Consider the following 16,960-nt stretch of genomic DNA (forward strand, 5'->3'; position numbering starts at 1 on the left):
TAAATAGACATTTCACCAAAGAAGACATACAGATGGCCAACAAACACATGAAAAGATGCTCAACATTACTAATTATTAGAGAAATGCAAATCAAAACTACAATGAGGTATCACCTCACATGGGTCAGAATGGCCATTATCAAAAAATCTAGGAACAATAATTGCTGGAAAGGGTGTGGGGAAAAGGGAACCCTCCTGCTTGTTGGTGGAAATGTAAATTGGTACAACCACTATGGAGAGCAGTATGGAGGTTCCTTAAAAAACTAAAAATAGAACTACTATATGACCCAGCCATCCCACTACTGGGCATATACCCTAATAAAACCATAATTCAAAAAGAGATATGTGCTACAATGTTCATTGCAGCACTATTTACAATAGCCAGGACATAGAAACAACCTAAATGTCCATCGACAGATGAATGGATAAAAAAGATGTGGCACATATATACAATGGAATATTAGTCAGCCATAAAAAGAAATGAAATTGAGTTATTCGTAGTGAGGTGGATGTACCTAGAGTCTGTCACACAGAGTGAAGTAAGTCAGAAAGAGAAAAACAAATACCATAGGCTAATGCATATATATGGAATCTAAAAAAAAAAAAAAAAAAAGGTACTGATGAACTTAGTGGCAGGGCAGGAATAAAGACGTAGACGTAAAGAATGGACTTGAGGACATGGGATGGGGAGGGGGAACCTGGGGTGAAGTGAGAGTAGCATCCACATATATACACTACCAAATGTAAAATAGCTAGCTAGTGGGAAGCAGCAGCATAGCACAGGGAGATCAGCTTGGTACTTTGTGACAACCTAGAGGGGTGGGATAGGGAGGGTGGGAGGGTGATTCAAGAGGGAGGGATACGGGGATATATGTATTCACTTTGTTGTACAACAGAAACTAACACAGCATTGTGAAGCAATTATACTCCAATAAAGATGTGTTAAATAAAACAAACAAACAAAAACCCCAAAAAACAAAGAACCAGCTTTTAGTTTCATTGATCTTTTCTATTGTTTTCTTCATTTCTATTTCATTTATTTCTACTCTGATCTTTATGCTCTCTTTCCTTCTACTAACTTAGGGTTTTGTTTGTTCTTCTTTCTCTAGTTGCTTGAGGTATAAGGTTATTTGTGATTTTTGTTTCCTGAGGTAAGATTTTATTGCTATAAACTTCCCTCTCAGAACTGCTTTTGCCGCGTCCCATAGGTTTTGGATCGTTGTGCTTTCATTTTCATGTCTCTAGGTATTTTTTGATTTCCTCTTTGATTTCTTCAGTGATCCATTGGTTGTTTAGTAGGATATTGTTTAGCCTCCATGTGTTTGTGTTTTTTACAGTTTTTTTCTTGTAACTGATTTCTAACTTCATAGCATTGTGGTTGGAAAAGATGCTTGATATGATTTCAATTTTCTTAAATTTACTGAGGCTCATTTTGTGCCCAGCATGTGGTCAATCCTGGAGAATGTTCCGTGTGCACTTGAGAAGAATGTGTATTCTGCTGCTTTTGGATGGAATGCTCTATAAATATCAATTAAGTCTATCTGGTCTAATGTGTCATTTAAGGCCTGTGTTTCCTTATCGACCTTCTGTCTGGATGATCTGTCCAGTGATGAAAGTGGGGTGTTGAAAGTCCCCACTATTATTTTGTTACTGTCGATTTCTCCTTTTATGGCTGTTAGTATTTGCCTTATATATTGGGGGTCCTCTTATGTTGGATGCATATATATTTACAATTGATATATCTTCTTCTTGGTTTGATCCCTTTATCATTATGTAGTGTCCTTCCTTATCTCTTTTAACAGTCTATTTTAAAGTCTATTTTGTTGGGACTTCCTTGGTGGTGCAGTGATTCAGGATCCAGGGGACACGGGTCAAGCCCTGGTCTGGGAGGATCCCACATGCCGTGGAGCAACTAAGCCCATGCGTCACAACTACTGAGCCTGTGCTCTGGAGCCCAGGAGCCACAACTACTGAAGCCCGCATGCCTGGAGTCTGTGCTCCACAACGGGAGAAGGCATCATAATGAGAGGCCCACGCACCGCAACGAAAAGTAGACCCCGCTCTCCACAACTAGGGAAAGCCAGCACACAGCAACAAAGACCCAACACAGCCAAAAATAAAAAAATAAAAAAATTTAAACATTTATTAAAAAAATAAAGTCTATTTTATCTGATATGAGTATTGCCACTCCAGCTTTCTCTTGGTTTCCATTTGCATGGAATACCTTTTTCCATCCCCTCACTTTGTCTGTATGTGTCTCTCAATCTGAAGTGGGTCTCTTGTAGACAGCATATATATGGGTCTTATTTTTGTATCCATTCAGCCAGTCTGTGTCTTTTGGTTGGAGCCTTTAATCCATTTACATTTAAGGTAGTTATCAATATGTATGTTCCTATTTTCATTTTCTTAACTGTTTTGGATTTGGTTTTGTAGGTCTTTTATCTTCCTTTCCTCTTTTGTTCTATTCTCTTGTGATTTGATGACTAACTTTGGTGTTGTGTTTGGATTCGTTTGTGTGTGTGTGTGTGTGTGTGTGTGTGTGTATCTATTGTAGTTTTTTGGTTTGCAGTTACCATGAGGGTTTGATATAGCAGTCTATATATAAACACGATTGTTTTAAGTTGCTGGTCTTTTCATTTCAAACACATTTCCAATATCCTGCATTTGTGCTCTCCTCCTCTCACAATTGCTGGTTTTGATATTTATGTGCAGATGATTTCCTACACTTACTTTATGTTTGTCTTTACTTGTGAACTTTTCCATTTGTAATTTTGTTTCTAGTAGTGGCCTTTTCTTTTCTGCTTAGAGAAATTCCTTTAGCATTTATTGCAAACCTGGTCTGGTGGTGCTGAATTCTCTTAGCTTTTGCATGTCTGTAAAGCTTTTGATTTTTCCATGGAATCTGACTGAGAGCCTTGCTGGGTAGAGTTTTCTTGGCTGTAGGTTCTTCCCTTTCATCTCTTTAAATAAAGCATGCCACTCCCTTCTGGCCTGCAGAGTTTCTGCTGAGAAATCAGCTGAAAACCTTATGGGAGTTCCCTTGTATGTTATTTGTTGCTTTTCATATTTTTTTGTCTTTAATTTTTGTCAACTTGATTACCATGTGTCTCAGCATGTTCCTCGTTGGGTTTATCTTGCCTGGGACTCTCTGTGCTTCCTGGACTTGGGTAACCATTTCCTTTCCAGTGTTAGGGAAGTTTTCAGCTATTATCTCTTCAAATATTTCCTCAGGTCCTTTCTCTCTTCTCCTTCTGGGACCCCTAAAATGCAATAGTTGGTGTGTTTAACGTTGTCCCAGAGGTCTCTTAGACTGTCTTTATTTCTTTGTATTCTTTTTTCTTTATTCTGTTCCATGGCAGTGATTTCCATCATTCTGTCTTCCAGGTCACGTATCCATTCTTCTGCCTCAGTTACTCTGCTATTCATTCCTTCTAGTGTAGTTTTTACTTGTTATTGTATTGTTCACCTCTGTTTGTTCTTTATTTCTTCTAGGTCTTTGTTGAACATTTCTTGTATCTTCTCAATCTGTGGCTCCAATTCTTTTTCTGAGATCTTGGATCATCTTCACTATCATTACTCTGAATTCTTTTTCCAGTAGATTGCCTATCTCCACTTCACTTAGTTGTTCTTCTGGGGTTTTATCTTGTTCCTTCACCTGGGACATATTCCTCTGCCGTCTCATCTTGTCTAACTTTCTGTGATTGTGGTTTCTGATCTATAGGCTTGCAGGGTTGCATTTCTACTTGATTCTGCTGTCTGCCCTCTGGTGGATGAGGCAGGCTGTCTAAGAGGGCTTGTGCAGGCTTCCTGGTGGGAGGGCCTGGTTCCTGGTCTATGGTGGGTGGAGCTGGGTCTTGTCCCTTTGGTGGGCAGGGCTATGCTCAGAAAGACTTCAAGCAGCCTGTCTCCTGATGGGTGGGGCTGTGCTCCGGCCCTGTTGGTTGTTTGGCTTGAGGAGCCTGGAGACTGTTGGGTGGGGCTAGGTCTTGGGGGGAAATGGCAGCCTCCTGGAGGGTTCACACCAATGAGTACTCACCAGAGCTGCCACTGCCAATGTCTTTGTCGCCACAGCCATCCCCTACCTCTGCTGGAGACCCTCCAATACTATCAGGTAGGTCTAGCCCAGTCTCTTATGCAGTCACTGCTTTTTTCCCTAGGTCCTGGTGTGCACTAAACCTTGTGTGTGCCCTCCAAGAGTGGAGTTTGTTTCCCCCAGTCCTATGGAATTCCTGAGATCACACCCCACTGACCTTCAAAAGTCAGATTATCTGGGGGTTCCTCCTCCCATTGCCAGACCCCCAGGTTAGTGGGGTTCAGGACTTTCACTCCTGTGGGAGAACTTCTGTATTATAATTATTTTCCAACTTGTGGGTTGTCCACCTGGTGGGTATGGGATTTGATTTTATTGCGATTGTGCCCCTCCTACCATCTCGTTGTGGCTTCTTCTTTGTCTTTGGGTATAGGGTATCTTTTTTTGGTAGGTTCCAGCATTTTTTTTTTGTTGATGGTTGTTCAGCAGTTAGTTGTGATTTCAGTGTTAAGAAGGGATGAGCTCACGCCTTTCTACTCTGCCACCCTTTGCTATCTCCAGTCATTTATTTTTGTTAACTGTATGATGCTCATCTTCCCCAAACGCATCGCATGGCCCACGAGGGCAGGGCACGTGTCTGCGCCGTTTACAGCATCTTCTTCATCACCAGACTCTGAGTCTTCAGTTTCCCAGAGCACAGCATCATTTTCTATCTAAGTTCTTTTGAGATACAGTATTTGAATTGGGGTACAATATGCTGACATTTTACTTCAAGCTGCATATACCAATTTGCCTAATCACATCATACATTTGTGGTTTCTCCAATGCCACTCACATCGAGTGGCATTACAGTGATGCTTACAACTTTTTGCCTTTTCTAACTCCTTTTGTAACTTTCTTTAACGTCAGCATTTAGAGGTCAGGAAGATCAGGAAAAGCAGCAAGAGACTGATCAGAAAGGCAGGAGAAAACCAGACAAGTGCAGAGTCCCAGAAGTCAAGAGAATAGTGTTTTTCAAGGAGTGCTCAATTACTGCAAATGATGAGTGCCAAGAATGATCCATCAGACACATCAACTTAAGAAGAGCTTTTGTAGAACAGATGTAACAGCAAATGGAGGAAGAGAAATTGGAGAGAGAATACAGGAACTTGTTCAAGAAGACTAGAAGCACTGGGCAGGGTAGGCACAGGAGAGGGGTGTGGGCTGTCTTGGGAGTAAAGACCCAGAGTGTGGTGTTATGGAAGGCAAGAGAAGGGAGCACTGCAAGGAGGGTCAAGTGCTGGCAGGTCAAATAAGACGAGACCAAAAACTCCACTGGGGCGTGAAAGAGAATGATCCAGGAAGAGCACCTTCAGCATTAAGCAGCATTAATCTCTTCCTGATGAGTGGAGACAACTCAAAGCTCACTCTAGAGCACCAGAGGGAACCAGGGCTTTGGGTATGTGATGTGGCATTGTTCTTATGAGAAAGACTTGATGGCATGGTGGAGAGGAGGAAGCAAGGGAAGAGTGGTCCTTGAGAAGGAGGGAATAGTTCCTTTCTCCTCCTGCAGAGGCAGGTGCATTCGGCCAAGGACACAACTCTAGCGACCAGAAAGTTTCAGCTGAAGGTCCGTGCATATTTTGCCCCACATTTACTAATGTTGCTCCATGACCAGGATGGACTGGGTCACGCATTCATCATTTAAACCTTAATAGCTCTCAAGTGTCTACTGCATCAGTTTCAAGCTGCTGGCAGTCTATACTGGGTTTATGCTGTGAATCCAGCTGCAGCCCCTCCATTGAGGCATGAGGCAGTGTTCTGCCGGTTTGACACGGCTCTGACCCATCCCTTCTTCCCCATGGGCCTCAGGTTCTGGCCCCACTTCCTCATTCTTTCAATATCAGCAGAGGACCTATCTCTTCTGGAAAGAGATATCTCCTACCTCTTCTGGTCCACCCTTCTGGAATGCTTATTGCCCTAGACTTGTAGCACACAATTTTCACCCAAGTATTCACTATTCCACATGGTAACCGTTTCATTAGCTAGATCAAGCTCCCATCTTGGTTATCTATGGCCCTTGGCTATTAGGAACACAAGGACAAAGTAGACTATAGTGATCAGGGCCTTGGACCAGTTGACCCTCTAAGCTTCAGTTTCTGAAAACCAAGGTTAATTAGAAGTACCTACCTCACAGGATTGTAGTGAGGATTAACTATAAATGTATGTGCCTGGCACACAGCAAGTGTTCTTCAAATGCTAACTATTACACAAATTAGTTTCCTTCTCCCCTTTATTATCAATTCTCCACATTGCACCACCCCCTCCACCACCACCTCATGGTGCCAGATGCAAGGTGGGTACACAGAACTCATTGTTTCTTCCTATGTGTCCCTGACTTGATAATTCCTAAATTTATGGGAACAAAATGAGGTTTGAGGGAAAAGTCACAGCTAATAGTGTACTGAAACATGCCCTTCCACTTCTAAAATGAATAGTTGAGAGCTGCTTAACACAAGTTTTCAGCTACAGAAAATATATTAAAGGAAGAATTCTTTAAAAGTTCCTTTAAATCCTACAGGGAATCTCTCTATATATAAATAACAAACCTGGGTAAAATATTTTAACCCAAGTCTAAAACTTCCCATGTTGTGAGTCTTCCATGCTGGTGGAAAGCCAATCTGGGTAAAAACTGGTAATTCAGATAAAGATTCAAGGGCTTTCCTAACCCTCAGGAGACCCACCCTGGTTTTCAATGACCCTCTCTTCTGCCAGGAACTCCCACATTCCTCCACTCAAAATTTCACTCAAATGTCTCCAGACCCAAACACTTGATTTTGACTACTCCAGTCCATTTGTTCGCAATCACACTGTCTTCAAAGTCCTGTTTTCACTCCCTCCAGCCTTCCCCAAGAGATTTTAAGCCCCCTAAGACCAGACTATATTTTTCCTTTATATATGTCAAGAGACAACTACAGAGTATTTCACATACTCAACATATGTTGATTAATTTATATGAGACCTTTCTGGAATACTTTCCCAGCTAATCATCACTATTCTGCAGGTTAATTTTGTTCCTTCTTACAATCTTGACGTAAAGCAGGGATCAGCAAACTATAGCAGGCAGGACAAATCCAACCCATGAGCTAAGAATTTTTAAATGTTTTTAACAATCCTTTAAAAATGTAAAAAAATAAAGACTATGCAACTGCAAAGTCTAAAATATTTACTATCAGGCCCTTTATAGCATACTTGACAGAGGTTCTAGACAAGGACATAAGAAATGAGTGCAAGAGGGATGACCCACAGGGCTCCAAGAAACCTCATTGGCCCCTGAGGTACCTCTAGGCAAGATGTTTCTTTATCCTCTTAATTCAGAAACTCAACTCCAAGTGCCTGATTTTGTGGATAAACCCCAAGGAGCCTGCCAACTCTGAAAATCACTACAGCTGTCTGCCACTTGCCATGCTCATTGCAGGTGAGGAATGAGAAGGGAAAATAAGTAATATTAGTGGGAGATTATGAATAATAAAAAGCTGTGTAATATTAGATAGACAAATTCAAGTTCATAATGAAATTTCCTTAAATTTGATAAAGATGCTGAAAATGTTCCTTGCAATTTTTTTTTTAATAGTTTCTTTTTTTTTTTTTTTTTTTAACAAAGCTCTGTACATAAAAATAAATATACAGAAACAACCCCATCAACTCTCTGCATCAGTAATCCTCGCTGGTGGGCTCACCATTTACAAGGAAGACATCATTCAATGCAACCTGTCACAGAGACTGTCCTACCAGCAAGGACCTGTTAACTTGAAGGATCATTGCCAGGTCTCTTTTATCAAGATCGCCAATCACTTGGAGGCCTTTAGCTATCAACTAGCAATGACCCATGAAATCAGTGAACACAGTCACTGGCTTCAGTGCAGTGTGACCAACTGCAACTACTGCCTAGTGGCCACATCCACGCTCCATGCTGCCTTCAACCCTTGAAGACACAGGTGCAGTTAAGAACAGAAAGAAAGCCCCCTCCCCCTGGGTAGTCACTGTGAAAAGCGTGCATAAGGCAACTGAGTCGAGGGTTAAGGATTCATCTTGCTAGTGTCAAAAGCAACACTAACAAGATTCTTAGCCTCATCCACCAGACGATGGACCTCTGCGTCCAGGTCTCCAGGAGCAGGCTCCACCTCCTTCACCAGACAAAGGGTTGTAACCTGTGAAAAGAGAAAGGAAGCAGAACAGTGCTGGAAATGTTCTGTATCAAACATAAAATTGTGAGCCTGACATGCAAAGCACTGCAAAGATATGGATTCTAGTCTCACAAACATTTTCATAAAACTTTCAGCTACCGTTATGACAAAAAAAGTTTACATAGTCATTGCAGTTTGAACTGACTTTCTGGTGGGAATAAAACAAGCCATTCAGCTTCTCTGTTTTAACTCTCCAAACACGAAAAACTACCCAAAACACACAAAAAAATTTGCCCAAAAAACCTCTCAAGATGGCTGGATTTAAGTATATAAAGGCTAACTGCAGTGCTTAATAAAATGTATACATTGAAATAAGAACTGCTCAACCTACAGAAAATGAATTTAAAAAAACAAAATGAAAAAGAATGGAACTTGTTACTTCCACCAGTCAGAACTGGGTAATCCACATGCCCCAGTCCCCAACCCCATCCCTGCCCACTCATTAGCTTCCTAAAGTTAATGGACATTTGGCGACCAGGTTGACTGATCAGGCTTTAGAGCCAGCAAGACCTTAAATGAGGTGGCTTTGCTCCTTACTTACTATAGAATCTTTGGTCACTAACTCCCTGTGCCTCAGTTTCCTTATTTATAAAGCCAGGCCAGACAAAGCCCCTAGCCCCAGATGCATTCCATTTTCTACAATTCTCTCCTAAATACCAACACTCTTTGCTCTGAAAAATAGTCTTGGAAGACTATTCCTTGCTTGGAGCAAGAAAAAGATTTAAAAGAGCATTTCCTTTTCAGACACACCACTTCCCTACAGCAAGCCAGCTTTGGGTTTCGTCAGAGCCCAGCCTTGATGGGCAGCCCAGCTTGTGTCCAGTCTGCACAGAGCCCAGGTTCCAGACTCCTGACAGTCCTCCAATAGGCCAGCCAGGCTTCCACACCTCTGCCTCTGCAGCACCTCCCCACAGAAAACCCCTCTCCCGGACGGAGGATAGTCTTTGGCCTAAAACTGGTTCCTACACAAAGTATTTTAATGCCTTTGCCCTCCCCTCTCTCAGGATTAACGGGGAACTCCTGGCAGATCACAAAGGTTACTTATTTTCATTTGTGTGGGAGTCCTGTCTTCCCAAAAGGACGTGTAAGTCCTTAAGGATGGGGTAAGGACAGACTGCTATGGTAAGAGGGCTCAAGGATGTTGCATGCAGAAGCTCTCTGAATGAACATCTGTCCATGCCTCCTTGAGAAAGTTATTTGTAAGAAACAAGGTGGCCCTGGTTGGAAAGACCAAAACCCCTGTGTCCTAGCCCCTTGACAAACTTATTTGCAATATGTGCAAACTATTCCTCGCCCCACTTACCACTCCCCTTACAGGACTGTGTGGGATCAAGTGAGAATACTAAAATACAAATGCAACCATCCCAATTATTTCCTGAGGGCCTTGAGTGACCTCCTTTTTCAACTGCCAATCAAATGCTGACTTCTGTGAGGCCAAGGAGGTTATAGGCCTCCTGGAAACAGGACTTGAGCCCACATCGTTGCCCAAGGCCCACTGGGCAACAACAGGGCTCAGCAGGTTGGTGACTTCCAGCCACTGAGGGTTGCTTTGCATCTGTTTCTTTTATTTAATCTTCATAATCTTAAACTTAGGAATTAGTCTCAATTTACGGACAATGAAACAAGGAAAAAGAATCTTGTTTTTAAAGGTAAGTGTATCCTGTAATTGTTCAGAATGCTTTGATGTTTGGTACTTACCTCCTCGCCGCAAGGGCTTTCTGTCAGATTTTCGTTTTGGGATGACTGATGAAGTAGAAGGCCCAGGACTGTCTTCTTCCTGTGTGAACATACACAGGCTTAAGAATCTAGTTAAAAACATTCTACTCCAGGGACTTCCTTGGTGGCGCAGTAGTTAAGAATCCGCCTGCCAATGAAGGGGACACGGGTTTGAGCCCTGGTCTGGGAAGATCCCACATGCCGTGGAGCAACAAAGCCCACGAGCTACAACTACTGAGCTCGCGTGCCACAACTACTGAAACCCATGTGCCTAGAGCCCGTGCTCCACAACAAGAGAAGCCATTGCAATGAGAAGCCCGCACACCGCAACGAAGAGTAGCCCCAGCTCACTGCAACCAGAGAAAGCCCGCGCGCAGCAACAAAGACCCAACGCAGCTAAAAATAAACAGATAGATTAAAAAAAAAAAAAACAAAATACGTTCTACTCCAGGAATCTTCTACTTGAAAAAAATCCACTAGGCCGAAGGCTACATCACCTGAGGCTTTCTTGTATTTCCTTTGTAACTTTTTCCTTCTTGCATGCTATCCCACATTTCAATCTTCTGTCTCCTTTTTTCTTCTTCAAGCTGAGGAAGAATCACACGTTGTACAGAATGAATTCATAAGCTACCATCTTTCTCAAAGAAAATGTAATTTTGATAATTTTTAATTTAAACATCCTTCAAAACACACCTTCACCTGCACTTTCTTCAGTTAATAAAACAGTTGTCATCTAGTGGTGTGAGTTTAACTCACCAACAGAACCTTTTGTTTTTGTACACTATTAAAGAAAGCAAAAAGTGTCATGGAGAAAAGAATACCGACTCTTCTTCTAAACTAGACATTTTTGGTAATGTAGAATAACGCTGACCTGGAAAGGGTGAACGTGGCTGGCAGGCCTGCTTTGTTGCTACCTGGTTGTGTCACCTGAGGAAAGTCACTTAACCCCTCTACTTCAAAGGCTATGAGGATCCAATGAGAGCAGATTTGAAAGTTCTTTGAAAGTCAAATACTATGGGAGCGTAAGGGAAAACTAATCTCAGCAGAAAACTATGTCCAACAATGAGCACCTGAGAAAGCTTATACAGTAATTATGCAGTAAGCAGGAGGGAAACACAGTGCCCTGGGTCTTTGACTCTGCTTCCTCCTCCTTGAAGAACTGGGTACTGCAACTTACACAAAAGTCACTAACTCTCTCATTCCCAGTGGAATCCAGACCCAAACTTTAGTTCATTCTGGTTCCAATTAAACTGTGATATCGCAAAGATATGCAAGAAGATGCCTTAGAAAGCACATATTCAGAAATTTCTTGATGGCTTTCAGGGTTCATCACTGCTAAATCCACATGTCTGTCCCTTCATGCTTCCACTGTCTGCAAGTACAGGAGGTCAAAGAGGAAACAGTCTCTTGATCTGAAGGTTGTTTTATGCTCATAGCTAACATGGAAAACACCAGAATGGAACACTGCTGACAAATCCTGAGACCACAAACAAGACAGCTGACTGAACTGTGAGTCAGGCAGATTCTGTTTGTTAAGTTTGTTAAATACACAGAACTACAACTTTAAAACTGAACATAGGCTTCTATCCTCTCTCCAATTTTAGGAGGCGCACATTACAATTTTTAAAAATAATCTTTTAGGGTTTCCCTGGTGGTGCAGTGGTTGAGAATCTGCCTGCCAATGCAGGGGACATGGGTTCGAGCCCTGGTCTGGGAAGATCCCACATGCCGCGGAACAACTAGGCCCGTGAGCCACAACTACTGAGCCTGCGCGTCTGGAGCCTGTGCTCCGCAACAAGAGAGGCCGCGACAGTGAAAGGCCCGCGCACCGCGATGAAGAGTGGCCTCCGCTTGCCGCGACTAGAGAAAGCCCTCGCACAGAAACGAAGACCCAACGCAGCCAAAATTAAATAAATAAATTAATTAATTTAAAAAAAAAAATCTTTTAAAAGCTTTTTTTCAGCTACATCAACAAATTGGATAAATGATCAGGCTGTTTTACTTATGCAAAAAACTCAGACCCTCAAGTCATTAATTTTGACATGTAGAAGGAATTCAACTTACTCTATGGCTCCAGAAACAAAACAAATGGTTGGAAATCAGCAAAGGAAAAAACTAAAATAAAACTGCTTAAAAATGGCATCTATGTATACTATGCTGCCATTTCTATGTAAAAATGATACATGTATGTGTTTATATATGGATAAAATGTTTCTGGAAAAATACCTAAAAAGCTTAACATGGACTGCTTGGGCAGCAGTAGGTAGGGGAGCAAGGAAGGCAGAGACTTAATTTTCATAGTACAGATTTTTGTATCATGAATTTGTTTTAACGTCATGTGATTTAGAAAACTACATAAATAATAGGAATGTGCTAATACATTTTAAGTTAGTGACTATTTAAGTGGAAGATGGGCAACCCACTGAACACTGAAGAAGGCTGCTGAGAAAGGTGACCAAGAGGGCCAAATGTGTGTAGTAGGTGTTGTCTTATTCTGTCCTTTCCCTCTGGGCTCCAGCCAAGCTGTGGAGACCAGCCATGTATTGGATGACCATGCAGACCCAGCAGTGGCAGAAAGGCACTCCATACTGGAAACACCAGAGACACATGCAAGACCAGGAGGAAGTCCAACTTCTCTGGCTTCCTTCTGAGGAGAAAAAGAGGGTCCCAGAAACATCTGCACTGAAACTAGAAAGCAGAGTCTACACTTAGTTGTTTCACTTACAGAGAATGGGTCCAACCTGGTGGGTGACCTTACTCCTGTGAAGAGCAGCACAACCCACCTGGCTGCTCAGGTCACTTCAATAGCAGCCTTTGGTTCTTCCTCCCCCCGCCCCGCAAAACCTTTTACCACCCCTACAACCAAACCATGTATCTTTAAAAAAATCTTTCAAAACTCCATCTCCTGCTCTCCATCTTGACGCTGGGTTGAGCCCATCGCCACCCTCCCCTGGCTCTCCTTCAATCCACTGAAGAGCGGCCCCACCAAGCCAGGTCATATGACATGCACGGCTTGAGACCAACCATGGAGCAAGAGGCTGAATGTGTGTTCTCTGTGCCTGGTGGTACGGCTCCTGTACACAGCAAACAGTTTTGTTGGGTGAAATGCTGCTGTGAGGGAACCACTTAAAAGTAAAAACATAAATACAAGACACCTTTAAGAGTATTTCCCCCCTAGGACGTCCCTGGTGGCGCAGTGGTTGAGAATCTACCTGCCAATGCAGGGGACATGGGTTCGAGCCCTGGTCTGGGAAGATCCCACATGCCGTGGAGCAACTGGGCCCGTGAGCCACAACTACTGAGCCTGCGCGTCAAAAGATGCCGCAACAGTGAGAGGCCCGCGCACCGCGATGAAGAGTGACCCCCGCTTGCCGCAACTAGAGAAAGCCCTCGCACAGAAACGAAGACCCAACACAGCCAAAAGTAATTAATTAATTAATTAATTAATTAATTTAAAAAAAAAAGAGTATTTCCCCCCTAAACAGTAAGAAATTGCACAAGGAAAACATACTGAGCAATACTTAGCTAAGTGGAAATGATTCGGCCTGAAATAGTTATTCTCTGTATCCACCCTAATGCACGGGCACACGCGCACACACACTTTTACCCACTAAACCTCAAATACCATGTATTCAAACTAAAACCAGTTCATACCTGTCTTAGTTTCTCCTTATGCTTTTCAACTTGTGCATTTAATTCATCTTGCATTTTCAAACGAGCAGCTGCTAAAGCCTCCTGTCGTTTAACAACAATATCAGGTTCTAAAATGTCAGAAAAAATTTGGGATAAAGCACCTTGTGTAATATAAAATGGAAACTCTTGAGGTCTATATTATTAGAAGTGTACAGAAGTCAGGCAATGCAAGAATATACTTTTACATGAATAAGTCTATTCTTCTGCATATATTTTACTGCTTAAGGGGGCGGGGCAGCGGACTATCCCATCGCCACAGTTCATAGCCCTTGTTAAATATCCAAAGCATCAGAAATCTCTGTTCAAAACAGATTTCTGGGCTCCCTGAGCAATTCCAATTCAGAGAGTCTGGCATGGGCTCCGAGACTGAAATATAAGTGGTCTGACGGCCAGTGAGATTCCATTCCACAACCTGGATACCTCCTAACACCCAGTCTCTAGGTTGACCAGAACTCTAGAATTCTAGACAACCAACGAAAGATAAAGTTTTCTGATCATTAGCCATCACCTAATTAGCCCAGGTCTATACCAGAAAGAGGTAAAGATCTTTAGGTATTTTATCCTTGTTTTTACAGGAAAAAAAAAAAGAGAAAAATCCTTCCAGCTAGCATTAATAGAAATGACCACCCCAGGTATCTGTTTTTATCTGGCTTAGAAAACAAAGCAAATTATATAAATACACAATCAAGTTCTCTATTTTACTCAGACCACTGTGTTTAAGGAGCACTAATGGGAACTATGCAGTGGTTTGACTAATTTTGTAAACAAGGAAACAAACTAGAACTTATATGTTCACATCAGTATCATCCAAAGGATATGCGATCATCATTACTTACAGATAGTTAGCAGTGGAAACAGGTCACCTAACTGAAAAACAGGGGCCAAAATAGCACAGGGGTGTGTCTGTGGTGACAGAGATGACTAGACCTTTATCTTTAAAAACAAAATTATAGTTCCACTTTACAGAAATGTGAATTGTGGTAACATTTGGAACTGTTGGATCATTCTTACAATAAAATTAATGTGTGGATTTTTTTTAACCTAATTTTTCTAACAAAATTGTACAACACAAGGTAACACCTTTCACTGCACGTATACTTTTTGCAGTGCTTCATTACAACAAACTCCTCTTCTGAGATGCCCATCCCATTATCTTATAAATCTACTCTTCAGTTGTCGGCAGGTCTCACAGAGCCAGGGATGGCTGTACCAAGTGACTGTTCTCTAACACCAGTCATCCACTTCTCAAAATCCTGGAACTTAAGCAAGATTTACTTTGTACTTTGTAGTTTTTGTTGGATATATACAGCCAACAACCAAAAATGCTGAGATAATGGCAGGACCACAGGGTTTCATGGGAGAGGAGAGTGAAGGAATTTTCTAAGTCTTTCTGCTAATGACTACTTTTGTGTTATGTTTGCTTTCCTCCCCAGCCTCAGGAACTGTGGTGGCTCAGATGACTAATGATTTGTATTTATTTAATTATACTGCTATTCTCAAGACACTTAACATTTCTTTTAGATATGTCCTCAGAAACTGTAGCTTCTAACTAGTTAAAAAGCTACTGTTTTAGAGGGAGTGAGTTTTTGAAACAGCCAGGTGTAATCTGATATCAGGTCTGATGAGTAAGTTGTGAAAATTAAAATGCGGTGGATGTGAAGAACTAAGGCTGAGTTTGTCATTCACGATGGTTCTAGAGATAAATGAGACTTAGTAGGCAGACCCACAAGTATGGAGCAGCTGTGAAGTCTTCATTTTAATCTCTCCTGTAAATGAAAAACCATGCAACATGATATGCAGTGAGTGCTCTACACACCATCAAGCAGGTTTTTCATCCCATCAAAAACTCTGAAATTAAAACAAAACAAAACAACACTATTGCAAATCACCAAAACCAACTTCCTAAGCATAAAATAGTTTTCTTCCCACACAGATCAGAAACGTACTTCTTACTCTTAACAACAGACTAACTTTTAAATACTAAAACAAGTAGGCGTAAAGCCACGCCTTCATTTGTTATCAGGCACTAACCCAGAGCAGCGGCAGCTCCATCCAGCTGCCTCTGCCTCAAGGCCCTCAGCCGGGTGGAGAGCTTCTGAAAGACCACGTAGAGAAGAATGCAGCTGAAGACGATGTACCAGCCATAGGTAGCCAGCAGGGAGCCCACTGAAAAGAAGAAAATAGTTTTCAAGAAACTAAAAATGATACTACCACTGGACTTTTCTATAAAATTAAACAAAAGCAAAATAAGCGTAGCTCCTGTCCTCAAAACCTTCACGGTGTAGCTGAAGACCTAAGTAAGCAGTTAAAATAGCGAGAAATACAACAGTTCAGGGATCACTGAGAAGGGGCTTCTCAGCTACCCGGGGAATAGGAGGGGCAAGTCCGGAGGACGTGGGGCACGCCAGCTTTGAGGGGTGAAGGGAAGTGTATCCGACTCAGGAGGGCAAAGGCCTTTCAGATCCAGACTACGTATAGAAAGGGGTGCCCATGGAGGGCTGATACAGCGCCGGATTTTGGGGGCGTGCGTGGGGGTACGGAGTCGAGGGGCTGAGGCTTGAAGGCAAACGCCAAGGGCGGAGTGACCCCAGTAACCGCAAACCCGGAAGGCTTGCTTCGCATAAAGTAAAGTACTCGCGCAAAAAAGGGCCGACCGCAACGCCCGAGGAAGCACCGCTCTGGGAGGGCCTACACGCGCGCTTCGGGACACCGCCCGGGCCTGCGTGCAGCGCCAACATCCGGCTCTCGGCCAGGTCCGGCCCAGAGGGCAGAGGAGAACGACTCACCGAACATGGCGGCGCGCCGAAGGTGGCGGCGCAAACCCGCTGCCCTGCGGCCCGCGCCGACTCACCCGTGACGTGAAGGAAGCGCAGCCCCTCGGTCTCTAGGGCTGGCCGCGTGGACAGCTGATCCCCGTCCCGCTCCATGGCCGCCGTCGCCTGGCCCGGCCCGGCCAAACCCGGCCGCGTCAGCTCCAGCCTTAGCCTTCCGGCCGGCCCTTACGTACACGTGGCACGTCTGGGGCCGGCGTCCCGTCGTCCCGGCCAATCGCGTCGCGACCCGGCCCAGATGCTCGGCCTATCGCCGCGAGGGCGTGGCCGAAAGGGGGGGCAGTGAGCGATCCGGGAAGGGCAGGGCGAGCTGTGCCCTGAGGGGAGCCCTACCGCCCGCTGCGCGCTGGGTGGTCTGGCGGCTACCTGACTGACTTCCCAGCCGACTCCGAATCGAATGTTTACCTTTGCACTGATTGGACACCGAGGTCGCAGGAGGTTGGGGCCGCCGAGAAACAGGATTTG

The 16,960-nt window shown here is 43.3% G+C and overlaps 1 protein-coding gene across 2 annotated transcripts; it reads right to left on the minus strand.

The window, feature by feature from the left end:
* Positions 1-7,594: 7,594 nt before the first annotated feature.
* SELENOS (selenoprotein S) lies at positions 7,595-16,692 on the minus strand. Of its 2 annotated transcripts, none has more exons than XM_061181825.1 (6): positions 16,451-16,540; positions 15,696-15,830; positions 13,626-13,732; positions 10,469-10,558; positions 9,954-10,032; positions 7,595-8,219 (listed from the first exon to the last, which is right to left on the minus strand). In XM_061181825.1, the coding sequence occupies exons 1-6, from the start codon at positions 16,455-16,457 to the stop codon at positions 8,140-8,142; spliced, it is 498 nt and encodes a 165-aa protein (XP_061037808.1). In that variant the 5' UTR covers positions 16,458-16,540; the 3' UTR covers positions 7,595-8,139. The 2 variants fall into 2 exon arrangements, with proteins under 2 accessions (XP_061037808.1, XP_061037807.1); XM_061181824.1 differs by having other exon boundaries at positions 7,598-8,219; positions 16,516-16,692.
* Between the last annotated feature and the right edge of the window lie 268 nt (positions 16,693-16,960).

The sequence above is a fragment of the Eubalaena glacialis genome, chromosome 2, assembly GCF_028564815.1.
Source record: "Eubalaena glacialis isolate mEubGla1 chromosome 2, mEubGla1.1.hap2.+ XY, whole genome shotgun sequence".
Lineage (NCBI taxonomy): Eukaryota > Metazoa > Chordata > Mammalia > Artiodactyla > Balaenidae > Eubalaena > Eubalaena glacialis.